The sequence below is a fragment of the Lissotriton vulgaris genome, chromosome 5 (genome assembly GCF_964263255.1).
Source record: "Lissotriton vulgaris chromosome 5, aLisVul1.2, whole genome shotgun sequence".
Classification (NCBI taxonomy): domain Eukaryota; kingdom Metazoa; phylum Chordata; class Amphibia; order Caudata; family Salamandridae; genus Lissotriton; species Lissotriton vulgaris.
Window position 1 is genome coordinate 902,828,514 of NC_141693.1, and position 18,054 is coordinate 902,846,567.

Genomic DNA, 18,054 nt, shown 5'->3' on the forward strand with positions numbered 1-18,054 from the left:
AAAAGTAGCATGACATAATACATTGAGTTAGGCCTAAACTGGAGATTGGGTACGTATATCCAAACCAGATGTCAATATTAAAAGTTTGTCGAAATTGTCTAATACTGTGAGAGTGGAAAAAGAATCAAAGAGGGTGGTAAAATATGTAGTAGACCTTAAACCTGGACAGAAAAACTTTTCAAAGACTTAAGTATGGATGATAAGGGTTTTGGTGATGTATTGGGGAAAAAATTACAGCAAAGTCTGAGGGCAAGGTGAACACCGCGGAGGGGGTGTGTGGTGGTGACCTTAAAGTAAATGAAGGGGAAGGGAGAGAGTTCATCGGAAAGTGGCAATGTACAGTGTTGTTAACAGCTAAGTATCTTCTTATGAGACTTCTCTCCCCAATGCGGTTGTTCAAGTAAAAAAAAAAAAAATGTTTACAGTCTAAGAGACTCATTAATTTACCTACAAAAAAAAGTGATTACTTTTTAAAAAAGGTGTTCAGAATTGACTTTGGTCAGTTCACACTGTTTTATCCTTTTAAGTGCAAGGATTTAGAAGAAGAAAAAAAAACGCACACGTACTCATGGGTTTGATTTAATAGCATATAATGGGCCAATGACTTACATGTTTTGCAGCAGTTAAGGATTTTTAAAAGCATTTCGTTGTTCAAAAAGGGGGCAATTTCCAATATGTTTTTCTGTCGACTTCACTGCTTGGTTTTATTCGTGAGAGAGTGTCACTCGAAGTGTCACATTTGGTAGCATGATGTCACTCATACCCCATTTGAAATCAGTTAAATGCCACGCACAAGTAATCTGAAAACTGGGCAGCAATGAATATATAAAGTACTTATTAAGTGATCGAACAGCGACCTCAGAAGACGTTCTATAACGCTTTACACGAGGACAGAGTTTAAATACACACCTACACAACTTCAGGATGCTCCCTCCCCGTTTCCTACTTGCCGAACCTCTCCAAACCGACACCAGACATTGACAGACTGAGCACAACCGGAAAAGATGAGGGGGCGTATAAATAGAAAACTGATGCTTCTTGACAGAACTGAAGCATTCACCGCTTAAACAGATCTTCATTAAAATGCAGGAGGGGGTGACGTCAGCTGCAGGGTAGACAGAAGCAGGTTGACACCTCAGCATGCGTTGACACATAAGAGTAAGACAACACATTTGAGCTGTGGCTTTGCGGGTGTTTGAGACTCACTGAGCTCCCTACCTGATCGACAACATGCGATGGCAATACCAAGCGAACCTTTAGCACATACACACCTGGACACGGCCATAGCAGCTCCTAACGCCGCGCTACCCGCCACTAGCGGGCACAGAACCCCCGCTGCCCACAGGTCCCGCACAGGGCGGAGGCCTCTGTAGCTTTGCGCTCAGCAGCACCGACCGCTTCAATTCATGAGTTCGGACGGGACCCGCAGCTACTGCGTCTCCAGGGCTGTCTGCAGAGTAGGTGTAAGCACTTTGAACAGTGCAGGTACCCCACAGATCCGCGCCCCGAAATTAAACAACAGATTTTACCATCACCCCCCAGCACCCAAAAGCCTGGCTTTATAGGGACAGCCATCTTGTATTTATTCCTTCCACCATGGAAGCAGGCTTCTGATTGGTTACTTGGCCGATAGCTGACCAATCAGCAATGGTGTTGCACGAGGATGTGGGCACTTGCTTGAGAACGATTCCGGGCGTGTGGCTGGTTGAGCTTGGGGGAGGGGAGGGCTCTGGCCGCGTGTGGCGACCTCACATTACCAGCGTTGTCTTACGCACAGCTTTTCAAAAGCAGAAAAGACTGGAATGCCAACCCATTTTGGAACGGGCAACGACGGTGGCCATAGTGGATGAGTTTTTAGCATACACATCAATATTTCGACACTACGAAGAGGGAGTTTGATAAATCGGGGAATTTAATTTTTTCCAGTACATCTAAGCAAAGGCAATTTTAGGCGGGAGACTGCTAAACTAAAGCAATTTTTGGCTTAAAGAAATTGAAAAGCTGCCTGAATCGGGGCTCGTGGCATGTCTGTGGTCCGTGGCATCAGATCGTTGACGTCGTACATGTAGTAATCGTGGAGTGTCTGACTGGGGGCGCATTGGGTCTCAGCTGGTACCACTGACTTCGGGGTTGGTATTCCCACTGCCTATGCTCCTGGTTCAGGTCGGATATTAAGAACAATTGGAACCCTAAAACTTTAGTAAACCTGGGGAAATGCAAAGCAGAGAGGGCCCGTGCGGAGCAGCCCTCGGCCGCTTTTCTCTGGACCCTGACCCGCCATCTTGTCCATTCCCTAGTCCTTTAACCCTTTCCCCCTTGACGATCCTCAAATGTTTCTTCCCTTTTCTGATTTGCCTTTTCTCCATACTCTTGTATCCCTCCCACCCTCCCTTGGTGCTGTGACTGCATCCCCCTCCGACCCCACTTAATGGAACTCAGCTTTTCTGTTTTTCTGTTCACTATGTGTATATATGTTTATAGAGATCCCAGGTCAAACAGGATTACTTTAGAAGCCATCCCAGAGTCATTGGATCATCATTCAACTACCTTAGAAGTCATTTTCACGTCATTACACATCATCAACCTCCTAAAGTAATCAGCAAAGCTTTGAAACCTGTGCTTGATGACTTGCAGATGACTCGAAAATGAGTACCTGATTACTTTGTAAAACAAGATTGTTCTTGAAGATTTGAGGATGAGTATCTGATTACGTCACAAGATGAGATTATTCCTAATGACCTGAGGATGATTTGAGATTGATTTGTTGATTACTTCATTAGCACTAACCTTTTGTTTTTATTTGAAATGTTTGAAAGATTGTAAAGAAAAATCTGATGATTATTTTACAAGGTTACCAACCATTTTGGATAAGCTTATATTAGTAAAGAGGAACTTGTGCCGAATGATTTTACAAAGGCTTGCAACGCACTTCGTAGTGGGAGTTGTTTTGCATTGTATGCAAAAAGAAAGTGCACTATTTAAACTGTGTGAACCTGAGGATTACACGCTCCGATCATATGAAATAGCTCACTGGGGAGAAGAGAATTAAGCTTCTTCAGATATCTTTGTGTAGCGTACAGGTTACAAATTGCATGCACATCTATATAACTTGCATTCATACGCTCCAACAATAGAAAGGTGATTAGTGACTTACAGTAGCTGCTGTTGAGATCAGTGTTTAGCCTTCAGGTCATGCTCCAACCCACTGGATTATACAGCCGGAGAGGGCCAAATTATGCGGCCGGGTTGACTAAACCATGCAGCGAGAAAAGCCAAATAATGCAGCATAACGTGGCATATTTTCTGATAGTATTTATTAATTACTTTGTCATTTTTGCACTTGTTAACACAGTCCATGCATAGGTTGCAACTCATTTGTACAAGTTTAGCAACCAAATATAGGAATAAGCAAAATAAAGGTGACCAGTCAACCTTTACAAAGAGCCTTCCAAAGGCAGCCTCAAGTTGCTGCATGTTTAGTTTCTTTTGAATCGTTTCGGTTGAAAACAATATTTCTGTTGTTAAAATCTGCCGATTATGCGCAGATGGATTAAGTGGCATATGCGGCTGATTCATAATGAACGCATCAGCAGCACAATTGTATAATGCACAAATGGCAATCACCTAAGAGAGTGTGTGAATGTCTGTAAGCTGTTATTTCGCTATTCAGCAGTTAGTAAGCGCTCATTAGGGGGTCTGCCAGGATGAGATGCCAGAGTTGGGAAGACCCCTCCCCACTTTTCCAAATGGCATGCCATACCTTACGCATTAGCCTTGTCCGGAACATGATTGCTTTAGGCAGCAATTTCTAAACATCATTTCATGTTCTCCTACAACTCCCCCTCCCTCCCCTCCACCGCCCCACACACACACAGAGGCCCCAGGCGATATATATATATTTTTAAAAACCTCTTGAATATAAGGGAAGAGATTCATTTATCAGAATGGAAGTTGTTTTGGTAAAATGTAGGCTGGTCGAAACATACATTTTACCAAAACAACTTCCATTCTGATAAATGAATCTCCTTTATATTCAAGAGGTTTTTAAAATATATATATATATCTAAAAATTCTAGCCTTCAACTCCATTTTTTTAGGGCTCCAAGCGTCTTAAAAAGAGAATAGAGGCAGATAGAGAGGGAGAACTTGCATCTGTGCCTAGAAGCACTTCGTTTGAACAATTGAGGCAGCTCAGCTGTGACTGTGGCACAATCTTTCTGGTACTACAGAGGGCAACATGGTCAACGAATCCCACCCCGCTTTAGAATCTCACATATGGTTCAACCAGTTCATCAGCCAGCCTATTACAGTCACATCCAACATGAGACGGGCAATTTTGACGTCATCCAGAACGTGCCTTCTTTATCCCACTTTAAAACAACTGTGGCCTCTGCTTTATGTGTCACATCGTGTAATTCTTTCCCAGTTAACCCAACACAGAGTGTTTCACAGAAGGAGGTCTTACTGGTAAAACCTTAACTGGGAAAGAATAAAATTCATGACGTGACGTGGATAGCCGAGTATGGCTCACACTGCTTTGACAGCTGTCCACTTAAAACGGAGTAGATCTGCAAAGTGGGTCATTTGACAGAGACTCTCGCACAAAGACCGACAATTGAAAATCAAACGACTGGCATTGTGGCGCTAGTAGCCTGAGAGAGGACAACAGTCATTATACCAAATCTTTGGTATCCCGTTTCTCTGGTGAAACGGTCACTTAACATTCCTTATGAGTCGCTCATCCGAACGTTACAGTGGGTTGCAGCATAACTCGTAAAGTCACTATCAAGGAGCTGCTCCAGACTGAAATTAATGGGGGAAGCTTCCGGATCCATGTCGGATTCTTAACTACTTAAAGAAAACACATATGGAACCAATGGTGCACTAGTTACCAATCCGGAAAAAGAACACGCAGGTTGCACTATTTAATTGAAACTTCTTTGATAAAGTGCAAACTTGATCTCAGCGAGATTCGGAGCTCTGTATAATGGGTATAATAATAATATATTCCGATTGCAATATAGCAAAAAAAAGTTACACTGTTCTATACATTATGCTTCCGCCATGCTTTAAGAGTATACATTGGGTGATTTCTCTTGCACTTTTGCATATGAATGCCCAGTCTTCTCCCGTTCTTTTGAGCGATGTGGCCTTTGGTTTGCGAGGCTAGCTGTGGAAGCAGAAGACATGAGATCAAACCCTTGCTTTCCCACCTGACCAAACTGTGATCTTGTGTATATCACTTCGTGTCTGCCGACATAGGGAGTTCATTCGTAGTCTGGTCACACTTATATTTAAGAGAGGTGGGGCTCCTAATAAGTCCTATGTAGTAAAATGGTCCCTTTAAAAAGATCTGAAAACGAAGTTGTTTTGTTTCAGTAAGTGCTTTATTTGACTTAACAGAGCATGACGCTCTAGTGCTTGTGAGTCGGTGTGAGTCGTAACCCTCCAACTTTCGTAGGTGTCATAAATCACCTAGCTCCCACTCTTAGTGCTTTCTGATGATAATGGCCCAATACAATTTCCACTGCAGAAGATAAACTCGAATGGAAAGAGGATGTGGCAAGGTGGCCCAGAGCTGCTGACTGAGTGAGCGGGGAAACAGTCTCTCCATTCGTTCAACATCCTGTGATTCTGGGCAAATCACTTCATTATCCCTTACCCACAAAATATGAATGTGCGTCCTTGTGTAATGAAACTTGTGCTCGTGCACTCCATTCGGGGCGAATTCGCGCTAAATAAAACTTTAAAAAAGCAATTTGCCCAAGATCACAATGCAGTGAAGTGAGGAGACGAGGGTTGGAATTCGGTTTGCCCCTCAGACACTGCCATGCTGTACAGTACTGCACTATGTATCCTAACCTTGGAAAGGCGACACATAGCCTTACCACGCGGTATCCTTAGTAATCAAGACATTTGGGACTTGCCTACCTGGGTATTCCGTCTGGTTGCAGGCAAACGCTGGTGGGAAAGGGCTGTGTGCGCGTGTAAAATCTGTGAGTTCCCTGAATTGCAATGGTAATTAAAGTTGATGTTGAAAGTCGCAAACCTTTTGATAATTTATATTGGTGAAATATGTGAGGTTTATTTAAACCACATAGGTATTTAAAGTACTTGAATTTCGGGGATACCAATGTATAAAACTCATCATTATTGTTATAACTGTCAACATCATTGCATATTAAAAAAAACTGCTGTACAACGATGCACGAGGTGATGTCTCTCTTGCAGACTCCAAGCCTACAATCTTTCAAATGATAGTTACATTCTTGCTTTGGTTTGCGTATTTTCTTGTTTATCGCAAGTGAAGTTTCCAATAAAGATTGTTGAATTGAAATGCTACTTTTGATACTTGCACAAGTGCCACCTTCGCCTACATAACGTTTGTTCTTGTGCCTGAGTGTCTAGCATATATTGCAGTATTATACCTCAAATTATACTCTATTTTCTCTTGTAGCCTGCACACTTGTCACTTTTTCCTCCTGTGCACTTTTTACTACCTCATGTATTTTTGGTAGCTCACATTTTTACTACCTCATGTATTTTGTTTGCTCACAAGTGTCACTATTACCTTGTCTACCTCATGTATTTTTGTTTGCTCACAATTTATCACTTTACCGTATGTAACGTAACGTATGCTTTTGCAATCTGCTGTTCGTGTAATGTTCTCAGTTTGTATCATTTCTGTTCCTATTGTAAAGCGCTCTGACGCCTTCGGGTAAAGTCCGCGCTATATAAAAGTGCATAAATAAATAAATAAATAAATGGGCAAGGGGTCTCCCACACCCAACATTTGTGCCCGCCTCCTAGCCGAGTTGACCAATCAGAAAGGGGATTGTTGCGTCCAAACGAGCAATCAGATTCCTTGACCTTAACTTGTGCAGGTCTTTGTCCAAATGTTGCCGTCGAACTCGAGGGAAATGGCGAGCGCGCAGAGGAGGGCAGAGATGCAGTTAAATCCGAAGAGTTATGCTAGCAATTTTCTGTATCTCTTTTAATATAAATCCGAAGGAAGGGGCAGGGTGTTAAACCGAGTGCAGCATTCTTGGTATGAGAAGGTGTAGGGCAGGGAGAAACTTTCTGGACGAGGTGAGTGAGGAATTGGACCTCTGCACCTCCTAGGTGAGAGAGTAATTAGTTCGGGATTTTGTACGTAGATTGGGCTGGGCATCCTCCTACTCTCGACCCTTTACGCATGCCTTCCTTCTTTCCTATTGAAATATTCTTGTCTTTGGTTTCTACACAATATTCCTCTCCAGCGTTTTAGATCGTTATCCATTTTCGTGCATTTGCACCTTAAGAGCCACTCTCCAATTCTGCTCTCTATACTGCATCTGCTTTCCCCCCATGTCCATTCATCGGCCCTACTCAAAACTCGTATTCATCCACTGTCTGCATCCTTCCAGCCGCATACAATCGGTACATCTACTCTCAGCCCTCCATACATCACTTGCTTTCTACACATTGGATAGATGCTTTTTTCTTCATTGTAAAATTTGCTGTGCAAACTATATCTGCTGTCCACTATGTTAACCAGCCCCAACCCTCTGGGTTATACCCCCGCCAAATGCGCCCTCAACTCGCATATATTGCCATACCCTCCACTTGCGCTTTATTCGCCGAACATTCAATTCACCACTGTATAAATATGTTCTGCATACTCCATATCTGCTCTCAACTCTCCATATTCTCTCAAAAATCTTCATTCTCATTCTACTGTTGCTCTCTACGACGTGCACTCTCCACCCCACACATCTTATCTATATTCCCCATGTGCTCTATATCTATTTACAATCACCACTATATTGATCCTTTCTTTGCACATTTCTCTCCTCCCTGCTCTGGTGCTTTCCACCCTCACCATGCTCTCTCCAGCTCTGCTATCCACTTGTCCACCCTCTGCATGTGTGCTCTCCCCCCCACCCTCTGCATGTGTGCTCTCCCCCCCACCCTCTGCATGTGTGCTCTCTCCCCCCCACCCTCTGCATGTGTGCTCTCTCCCCCCACCCTCTGCATGTGTGCTCTCTCCCTCCACCCTCTGCATGTGTGCTCTCTCCCCCCACCCTCTGCATGTGTGCTCTCTCCCCCCCACCCTCTGCATGTGTGCTCTCTCCCCCCACCCTCTGCATGTGTGCTCTCTCCCCCCACCCTCTGCATGTGTGCTCTCTCCCCCCACCCCCTGCATGTGTGCTCTCTCCCCCCACCCCCTGCATGTGTGCTCTCCCCCCACCCTCTGCATGTGTGCTCTCTCCCTCCACATGTGTGCTCTCTCCCCCCACCCTCTGCATGTGTGCTCTCTCCCCCCACCCTCTGCATGTGTGCTCTCTCCCCCCACCCTCTGCATGTGTGCTCTCTCCCCCCACCCTCTGCATGTGTGCTCTCTCCCCCACCCTCTGCATGTGTGCTCTCTCCCCCACCCTCTGCATGTGTGCTCTCTCCCCCACCCTCTGCATGTGTGCTCTCTCCCCCCACCCTCTGCATGTGTGCTCTCCCCCCCCCCTCTGCGTGTGCTCTCCCCCCCACCCTCTGCGTGTGGCAAATGCGGCAAATCTACAATTATGCGAAAATACCAGCACAATCACCTAATTCCAGTGGCCCTGCACATATGCACATGGACACCACCAAAATGTCACACTTGAGCAGTCTGTAAACTTGGCTTCTATGTTTCTGGTGATTTGCAGCAGTTTGAAGATCTTTTCGAGGTTCTCGTTGCTCAAATGGGTGTAATTTCTGATATTCATAAATTTCCCTTGTCTTCATTTTCGCTTGCAAATTTGTATCACTCAAAGTCATTGAATGTCACTTATAATTACACTGAAATTACGAAAATGTCACACATAAGCAATCTGAAACCTTGGCAGCTATGGAGTTATGTTCTTCCTGATTATGGGAGTCATTTTGCTCACTTAACTGCAACGGAAAGAGCTCCGATATTAAACACTTGACCTGATCTAAAATTGTAATTGATGTAAAATGCACTGGAAGTTGAAAAAAAATGCATAGACAATGCTATTTTCGTTTTTTTAACATATGCACAACTTTATTTTGGTCTGCTGCAGGGAAGGGGTTTTCATTGTGATTGGAGACTGATCAATGTGCCTTTGCGGCCTTTGCGGCCAGAGCTGCCTGCTTTGCAATCGGGGAACCAGGTTCGAGTCCTGGCGTCTGTAAACGGCTTGTGATTCTGGGCAAATCACTAAATCTTTAACAGTCTGAAAAAAGATTAATATGACCTTGTGCAATTTGAGAGGTAGTCTTACCACTCACAATAACTTCGGGTTGAGTTCACACTTTGAAAAACTGCCTAAAATATATTTGCAGCGATACGGACAGTTACCATGCTTCCTTCTGGTCCTTCCGTGTGAAAGCCACTGCAACTGTGGCTGTGCATTGAGATTCAGTCTTACAAAAATGTTTGAACCCTTGCAGCGATATTACCTTTCTCATGCTACCGTGGCATAAAAAATATGTCCATGTGCTAATATATAGTCAACCCCTAGTTTTTCCAAGTTTTTCTCAGCCAGTAAGACTAAGCAACTTACAGCCTGAAAAAAAGAAATAGCAACATGTGACCTGACATTATATATCCATTGTCCATGGTCTGGAGAACAGAGTTGTGCCCTGTTCCTAATAATCATGAGTCCATTAAGTTATGTGATCAGTGCCCCATTCCGCATGGCGGTGAACAGTGCCATGGGGTAAATTTGCCTTGCTTTGCTATTACTAGGCATGGCCTCATGGCTCTGTTTGCACTTGTCAACTAGTATTGGGGGATTCTGTTGCCCAAGCAGAACCACACCCAGCCACAACTGGCACAATTTCCACTCTGATTGATTTAGGACTATGAAAATACATGAATATGCATACAGTGTTAAAATATGTTTGCATATGTGGTCCTGGATCATGTTATTGTACACGGACACCTTCACACTTAACTAACAGCCATCTGCAAAAGAGTACTGGGGGAGGGGTTGTTACTCATTGAGAATTTGCGCTACAAATGACATGCAAATCTGGCACATAGCCTTGAGTTGGGATTTAATTTCAGCTCTCCCAATAATTAGATCAGCTGCCCTGTTCCTAGCATTTGGTTGTAAGCTCCTATTTGGATTTCTGATCAGTATGGCAATTTTTTAGACTGTTTTCCAAATAAGAATACTGTAAATAGAGTTCAGGCTCAACGTGGCTGCCTCCATGATGGTTTTGTAAATGAAATCTAGTATTGATTGCTTTCTGTTTGCAGAGGAAGCGTGACAGCGTCTGGTGAACAGTGGCAGTTTCTTCACTTGGACAGGCAAGTCTTCTTTCTTTACCTCCTGCCCACCTCTTTGTCAATGACTTGCTCTCACCATTTCCTCTTTGACCAAGTAACCTTAATGTTAAACTTATGAACCCTTGTAACCATATCTCATTGGGCACACTATATGAAATAAAAGGATTGGAAAATTTTAAAGGCGAAGTCGCGGTTCAAAAGTGAATATTTGCTAGGGTACAGCCACTGCAGTTGACAAAAGACTTTCCTCCTGCCAAAGATGCTAGTCAGTTCTCGGCACTAAATTCAGGAACTGCTGGCACGTACTTCCGTTATCTGGCTTTCGCCAGGTCTCTAGAATAAGGCCTATGCAAACGTGAAAATGTATGCCTTCTGAAAATTAGTTGAAATTTAATGAAATCCACTTATGTTGGTATCTTGCATGAAAATTGAATGTGTGGGTGGGCATAGCTCACGTTCAAAAGTCATGAGATACACTCGAGCTGCACACAAGAAAATGTCTCCTACGAGACGTTTTCTGCTTCAGTCAGTATAAACTGCGAGATTTTGTAGCCACAAAAATGGATAGAATGTAGCAAATGTCATATAACCCGAAATTTGGAAATTTCACGAGCATTATAAAAAGTTTTCATGTGCCTTCCAGCAACAGAAGAGTACTGGAGCAGCATACAATTGGCTCTTCCCTCATTAATATTGATGAGGCCTTATGCATTCATGAGATACAATGTAACCTGTAAGAGAAGAAAAGCCTTTGCCGCCATCTCTGTCGTAGGTTGTAACTAGCTACATGATTTGGTGCAGTTTCCACATTTCGAAAGACTCTACACCAGTGGCATAACAAAGGCCTCTGGAGTACAGGGGGTCCCGAACTCCAGGGAGCCGCTCAGCACAGTAACGTGGCCTCAGAGCTCCTGAGAAAGTCTGGAGGGCAGCCTCTCAATGTGATCTGCAGGGGTCTCACCTCAAGTTTCATTACGTTATTGCTCCACACTATATACAAACATTATTCCTTCATTTAAACTTCTTCGTTATGTAACTTCACCTTAGTGTGTCATTTCAACTGTTAATTTCACACCCTCCTTGATCCAAGGCATTGCCATACCATGAATCCACATTCCAATAACAAAGCCGTGTGCATCAGAAGGAGAAAAGGACCCCTTGTGTCATTACAGCGCTGCTCACTGAGGAGCATGGTGCCAAGGCACAAATAAGTCTGCTTATCCCTTATCCGATGTAGGCTTTTTCTCACGAGTTGATTTTTCACCCTTACTTGCCACAGTCACTCATTTATGCTTGCTGGATGACTTTCCATTTGATAACAAGTGCAAAATTCCCCCAAAGATGACCCCGTCTGCCCACTACCACACATAATTTCACCATCATATCAACGTCTTTAATGCATCCTCTGTCACTTGCCTCTCTCCTTCGCCGCCTCTCTCCTTCGCCCCCTCTCTCCTTCGCCCCCTCTCTCCTTCGCCCCCTCTCTCCTTCGCCCTCTCTCTCCTTCGCCCTCTCTCTCCTTCGCCCTCTCTCTCTCTCTCTCTCTCTCATTCTCTTTCGCTCGCGCTCTCTCTCGTTCTCTCTCTCCTGCGCTCTCTCTCTCTCCCTCCTTCGCTCTCCTTAAGAAATCAGGAAACAAACATATCTATTTTCTCTTTAGAGCCAGCCTGTGTTAAAAAGGAGAAACAAAAGAATAACCATTTCTCCACTCTACTTGGATCAGATAAATCAGATAAGTACCTATGTCCTTCTAAATATGTATACCATCATCCTACCATATACCAGATAGACGAGGATTCTTTGGTTAAATATATCTTTCTTCTCTCATTGTATTCTGTACAGGACGAGAGGCCGAAGAAACTCTGGTGCGAAGAAACAGCTACACAAGCATGTACCTCTGGCGAGGGAACAAAGAGGCGAAGGAACCCGGAAGATAGATATCAACGACCTTGGAGAGGAAGACCCGCGTGTCAGGGCTGGAACATGTCAGAGGTGTCCAATCAAAGATCCACAAATTCCTGACTGCAGGACAACAGGACCCGAACAAGTAAGTCAACAACACACAGGGAGTGCAGGAAATGCTAGGCAGAGCTGTGACTTATGCAAAGCACATTCTTGTCCCGGACTTCCCAATTTATTCACACTTCACTCCACCCCGCTCCCTGTCTGCAAATGGAGAGGGTGCGACTGACAATGCCCCTACCCTGCTGTCCTTGAGTCTGAGTATGGAGCTCTGTGCCTGAGCCTTGTTCTATCTAATGCCACTAATGGTGTGTGTTTAGGGCCTGGTTTTTTGTGAACCAGGTTTTCTGTAATTGATTATGGCAAACTTCAGAATTACTTCTTTTAGATGCTGAAAGGAGGATGTAGCGTGGATCCTTGTTCAACAAATTTGAAATGATTTGATAGTTGCAGTAAGGCAATTAACATTCAGTCGAGCTGGGATTGTGACAATTCATTATACATTGTGTTGTATGTTTGCATATGTGAGGTTGTATCATAACTGAACGATGACTCCATCATTGCTTAACAGCTGTCTGCAAAAGAACAATAAGAGCAATGGGGGTGCCTTGTAATTTCTTAACAGTTTGTGCTGATCTTGTGCTACAAATGGCATGCAAATCTGGCGCAAAGCCTTGAGTTGGGATTTCATTTGTAAATCTGTAGGTCCAGGTGTGAGGTTCTCAAACTGGATGAATGAGTGATAGCAAACTGCACTTACAAAATATACTGTGCTCGCAGCTTTTATTTAGACTGGATCAACTCCCTAATAATTAGATCAGTTGGTCCTGGTCCTAATACTTGGTAGTAAGCTCCTATTTTGATTTCTGCTCACTATACTAGTTTCTTAGACAACTCTTTTCCAAATATGATAATTGCAAGTACAGTTCAGACTCACCCTGGCTGCCTCAATGATGGTTTTGTAAAGAAATCTGGCACTGATTACTTTCTGTTTGCAGAGGAAGCTTGCCCGCGTCTAGTGAACAGGACTATGGCCCATGCTTGTTTTAATGCATCTACATTTGTACAGTCTTTATCAAGTACCCCAGCATTTCAAAAGGGTGAAAGAGCCAGAGAAGACACACTGCTACTTGGGGCTAGAACTGTCATTGTGGACCAGGGGCTCATAGTTCATAAGGGAACTTTTTTTTTCTTCAGCTTCTGGCCCCCTCTTCATCAATGCTTTGCTCTAAGCTGTGCCAAACTTTGACCAAGTGGCCTTAATGTTTCACTTAGGAACCATGTAACCCTAACCATATCATCTGGCAGACTGTATGAAATAATGGAATTGGAACTTTTGATAGGCAGCCCAGCCGTATTAAAAACCATAAATAATGGTGGGAACATGATACTGATGTATGTTATTTTGTTTTTCCAGAGTTTATGAAGTCTGTGTGCAGTGCCAACGGCTGGTCATCACTGGACAACAGAAGTATGAGAAGGAAGCTGGCTATAAAAATTTGCAATGCCAGAAGAGGATTAAGAAAATCTCTGCATCTAGAATCAAACCATGAAGTTGCTGGTTTTCGTTGAGCTATTTGTTATTGTTGCATTAGTCTGGCCTTTCTTCCCCGGATCTTATTTTTTTTCTGGATGTTTTCTCTTGTTTGGTATCCTGGCCCTTGTGGGGCCAAATATGTGCTTTAGATAAATAAAATTACATTGAAACCTCCCTTTTGATAATTTTTTTCCTTTACCACTATTTTGGTTAGTGTTTTGCAAATGGTCACCATGTCAAACAGCGTCCGATAATGCTCTGTACCTCTAAATAAGGCAAATCCCAGTGAGTCAGGAGTATGGGAGTAGTGGCACATGTTAAGCTGATCTGAATGCAAAGGTATAACATTGCTGCAGGCCACTTCTTTTATATAAAGGTGCTTGTGGTATTTCTGCAGAACAAACATAGCCAAAAATAGCAACTTGTATTTTATACAAGTGTCTACCTCTCACTTTAGAGTTTAAAAAGTAATCTTTCCAATGCAGGACAAATAATCTGAGTATTAGGACCAGATTTAGAGACATTTTGTGTCTGGTTTGCTTGAGTTTATAATGCAGACCTGATTCAAAATTTTCGGGATTTGCAAACAAGAGCAAATTGGTATTTGGTACAATATTTATTTATTTATTTATTTAACGATTTGTAGAGCGCCTGGTGACCCGAAGGCATCCCCGCGCTATAATGTTTGATTTATCCAGAGGAGAGGGGAGGGAAGAGGGAGGGGACATGATAGACATGGAGTTTATTTAGGAAATAGGAGCGTTTTCAGTTTTTTTCAACACATCCGAAATGGGAAAACTTTCACTTTTGTGTACACATAGTATTTTTTGGGTTATGGAAGGGTACCCTTCCATTACAAAACCTAAGTACCAGAGTAATTGACTTCCATCCTGAAGCGGTTATAGAATCATCCAGGGATAATCATCAGTTATCCTTAAATTGTCTAGAGCCCATCCAGGAGTCATTCTCACTCATCCTGATGTTGTCAGTTAGTATTCGTGGAGTTGTAAAAGGTAATCACTCCCTGTCAGTGGAAGTCATCAGAACACCATCCTAGCGTAGTTTTTGTGATTACAGTAAGAGTCATCAGAACACCATCCTAGCGTAGTTTTTGTGATTACAGTAATAGTCATCAGAACACCATCCTAGCGTAGTTTTTGTGATTACAGTAAGAGTCATCCCATTTAAATAATCAGCCCTGTGGGCAGACTTCAGGATGGCCTGGGATGACGTCCCCAGGAATGGCTGGCTGAAGCCATCCAATGACTTCAGAATCACTCCAGGATGATCTTCCTTTTTGACCAGGGATAACTCTAATCACTAGTATATGCAGTAGACCTTTGTACTCTCTACCATTCCTATGTGACTCTTAAGAGTATATCCATTCGTATTCCTTCCCTATGTATATAGAGATAACTAATCACAAGTATATGCAGTAGACCTTTGTACTCTCTACCATTCCTATGTGACTCTTTTATTTATTTTATTTATTTCTGCGTTTTTATATAGCGCAGACTTTACCCGAAGGTGTCAGAGCGCTTCACAAAAGGAACAGAAAATTACAAATGAACAAATTACAAAAGCAGACGATAAGTTACATTAGGTAAAAGGGATAATTGTGAGCAAACATAATACATGAGGTAGCAAACATTGCAAAACAGGAGGAGATAGTGACAAGTGTGCAGGTTACAAGAGAAACAAGCACTGGCGTTGCCAATAGGTTTCGCATTTGGAAAGTTGGAGCTATTGGTTTTGTAAATGACATTTTATATTTATATATCGTTATTGGCATTGTCAATAACAATATATAAATATAAAATGTCATTTACAAAACCAATAGCTCCAACTTTCCAAATGCGAAACCTATTGGCAACGCCAGTGCTTGTTAGAGGCATCAGCCTGTAAGGAAATGTCCTGTTCATCCATTTTGTTTCCAACAGAGGACGCTTCCTTAGCTCCACTGTGGATGGGAGTCAAGGTGCGGAGAATTGTAGAGGGGTTACCACATACACTACTCTCGCACTTACAGGGATGAACAAGTTCCTGCTTTGTCCAGAGAGAAGGGGAGAAAGAAAGGAGATAAGATAACAGTGAGAAAGGCAGAAAGCAGACCGAAAAATAACCTTCAGGAATAAGATGGACAGACAGACAGACCATGTAGAGCGGTGGGAGAAAGAAGCATGAAGTGGAATCAAACTCGGGCTTCCTAGGTTTTTGACACCGTGGTGTTCAGCAGCACTAGTGTGGAGTCTCCTACAAAACTGTCCCCCTGCATTTTTTTTTAACAAATTAAGCACCGATGCAGGGGCAGGCTAGACGTGCACGAGCCATGAAAGGCTCGCGCCAGATGCCTTACTGTGTGTCGGGAGGCCTCCTCCTTCTCCCCAAGAGCATCTTCCCAGACAGTCGTCACTTTCACTATTGGTAAGGAAAGGACAGCCCAGGGTAAACAAATAAAATGAAATGACAGATTTATAAGGCACACAATTACCACATGGCATCGAGACGCTAAACAAGACATAGTGTCTTGGAAAAGGAGGCTTGTCCTGCTTCCAAAGCTGCAGGCAGGACGGGGCAGAGCAGAGAAGTGACGGGGCCGATGTCTTACAGCCTCGGCCCCGCTCCTCTGTGTGGGGAGCAGGGAGCACACGCCATTGTCTGTGCGGCTGTGTGTGTTTGCCAACGCTTGCACCGGTATGTATTTGCCAATGTTTATGTGCCGCTGTAAGTGGCAGTGTTTATTATTTCTAGTATGAAATGTGTAAAGTACAGCGTCTGCCAGTGCCTTGCCCTCTTGACGATGCCACTCTGTGTATGCCAGTGCCTGTGTGCAGATGTGTGTGTGTTTATCATTATGTGTTAGTACCTTCATATCCCGTTTGCGTGGTAGAGTTTTCAAGGATATGTGTGTGTGTGTGCACATGTACGTGTTCATGTCTGTCTGTGTGTGGCAGCTGCCTACTTATGTCAGTGTTTTCCTTTCACAACGCGCGTTCCAGTCTCTGTGCGAATGTATTTGTGTGTGAGAGAGAGGGCATGTCCCCGCATACCGCGTTTGCCCGTGTGTGTGTGAGAGCATGTGCCGGTGCCTCCATATCACAGACTGTGTCCTAGTTTGTGTGAGCCAACATGTGCCTGTGTATTTCTTCATATCAAAGGTTGCTTGTCAGTGAGGGTGCCTGTGCACAGGGTCTCATGTAACAGTGCACCAGCCTGTGCCCGCGCCTTTATTTCACAGGGTGTGTGACAGTGTGTTTGTTCCAGTGTGCTCGACTCTTTATGTGTCAATGGGTTTGTGCTTGTGTATGTTAGAGGGAGCCTGCGTTGCAGGGCATGTCGTTCTCCATGTTTGGCCGTGCCTTGGTTTTACAGCGCGTGTGCTAGTGTGTGCCTCAGCATGTGCCAGTGTCTTCCCATCACATTGTTTGCGGTATGTTGCCATTCTCCCTGGTGTATTAATTATAACAGACGACTCAGCTCGTTGGTGCGCGGTTGGCATCCCCCATTTATCACGCCGCTGTCTGGGGAATGGGTCGGATCAGAAATACGAGCGGCGGAGGGAGATCTGGTGTGCGGTATTATCCACTTACATACAGGACTTAATGGTTGAAGAAAGTAAACACATAGAAAGCAACAACGAGCAAGGGTGAGGAATAGAGAGAGGTGCATTGGGAGAAAGAGGTCACAAGAAACAGGAAAAGAAAAAAAGAAAGAAGGAACGAAAGACAAGAAGTGGCAAAGACAACAAGCTGCGGGCGGGGGAGAGCTCCTGGCAAATGGCCGGAGGGAAGCCGGATGGGGGCGGGAGAGCCTGGTGGGGGGCGGGAATGCGAGCGAGGAGAGAGAAGTGTGGCAGGCGGATTAGGGAGATGCACGTGCTTGTGTGGTCACGTGACCCGCTTTTGTGGTCACGTGACTCACATGCACTGTGAAGAAACCGCAGTGGTTTGACGAGTCGATCGAGCCCTTGAATTTTCGCCTATTACGTTCGCAAGCGAATGATAATAGGCGAAACCTAAAAAAAGTACATTTAGAGGTACTACACTGCAATATATGCTAGACACAGAGGCACAAGAACAAACGTTACGTAGGCAATGGTGGCACTTGTGCAAGTATCAAAAGCAAACAAAATGTGAGAGGTAGCAAACAGTGTGTTACAAGAGAAAAGTGGCGTGTGCATGTTACAAAAGAGAACCAAACACAGATACAAGGATAATACTGCAATAAATGGCATACACTCCAACCACACGAACACACTGGGAAGGCACTACCATAGTCATGG

At 43.9% G+C, this 18,054-nt stretch overlaps 1 protein-coding gene and 1 long non-coding RNA gene across 3 annotated transcripts in view; one reads left to right on the forward strand and one right to left on the reverse strand.

Annotated features, from left to right (window-relative positions):
* Positions 1 to 1,584, reverse strand: part of BTAF1 (B-TFIID TATA-box binding protein associated factor 1) — a 1,094,445-nt gene extending 1,092,861 nt beyond the window's left edge. The window contains exon 1 of one of the 2 annotated variants that reach the window (XM_086922506.1): positions 1,272 to 1,584. In XM_086922506.1, the coding sequence (XP_086778632.1) occupies positions 1,272 to 1,285 (14 nt within the window). In that variant the 5' untranslated portion in view covers positions 1,286 to 1,584. The remainder of the gene's footprint in view (positions 1 to 1,271) is intronic. The other variant, XM_086922505.1, reaches the window with a different exon arrangement.
* A 5,320-nt stretch (positions 1,585 to 6,904) lies between these two features.
* Positions 6,905 to 13,946, forward strand: LOC147711776 (uncharacterized). Its single transcript, XR_015295958.1, has 4 exons — positions 6,905 to 7,089; positions 10,244 to 10,294; positions 11,934 to 12,320; positions 13,653 to 13,946. It is a non-coding gene; the product is annotated as an uncharacterized LOC147711776 (long non-coding RNA).
* The last annotated feature ends 4,108 nt before the right edge of the window (positions 13,947 to 18,054 follow it).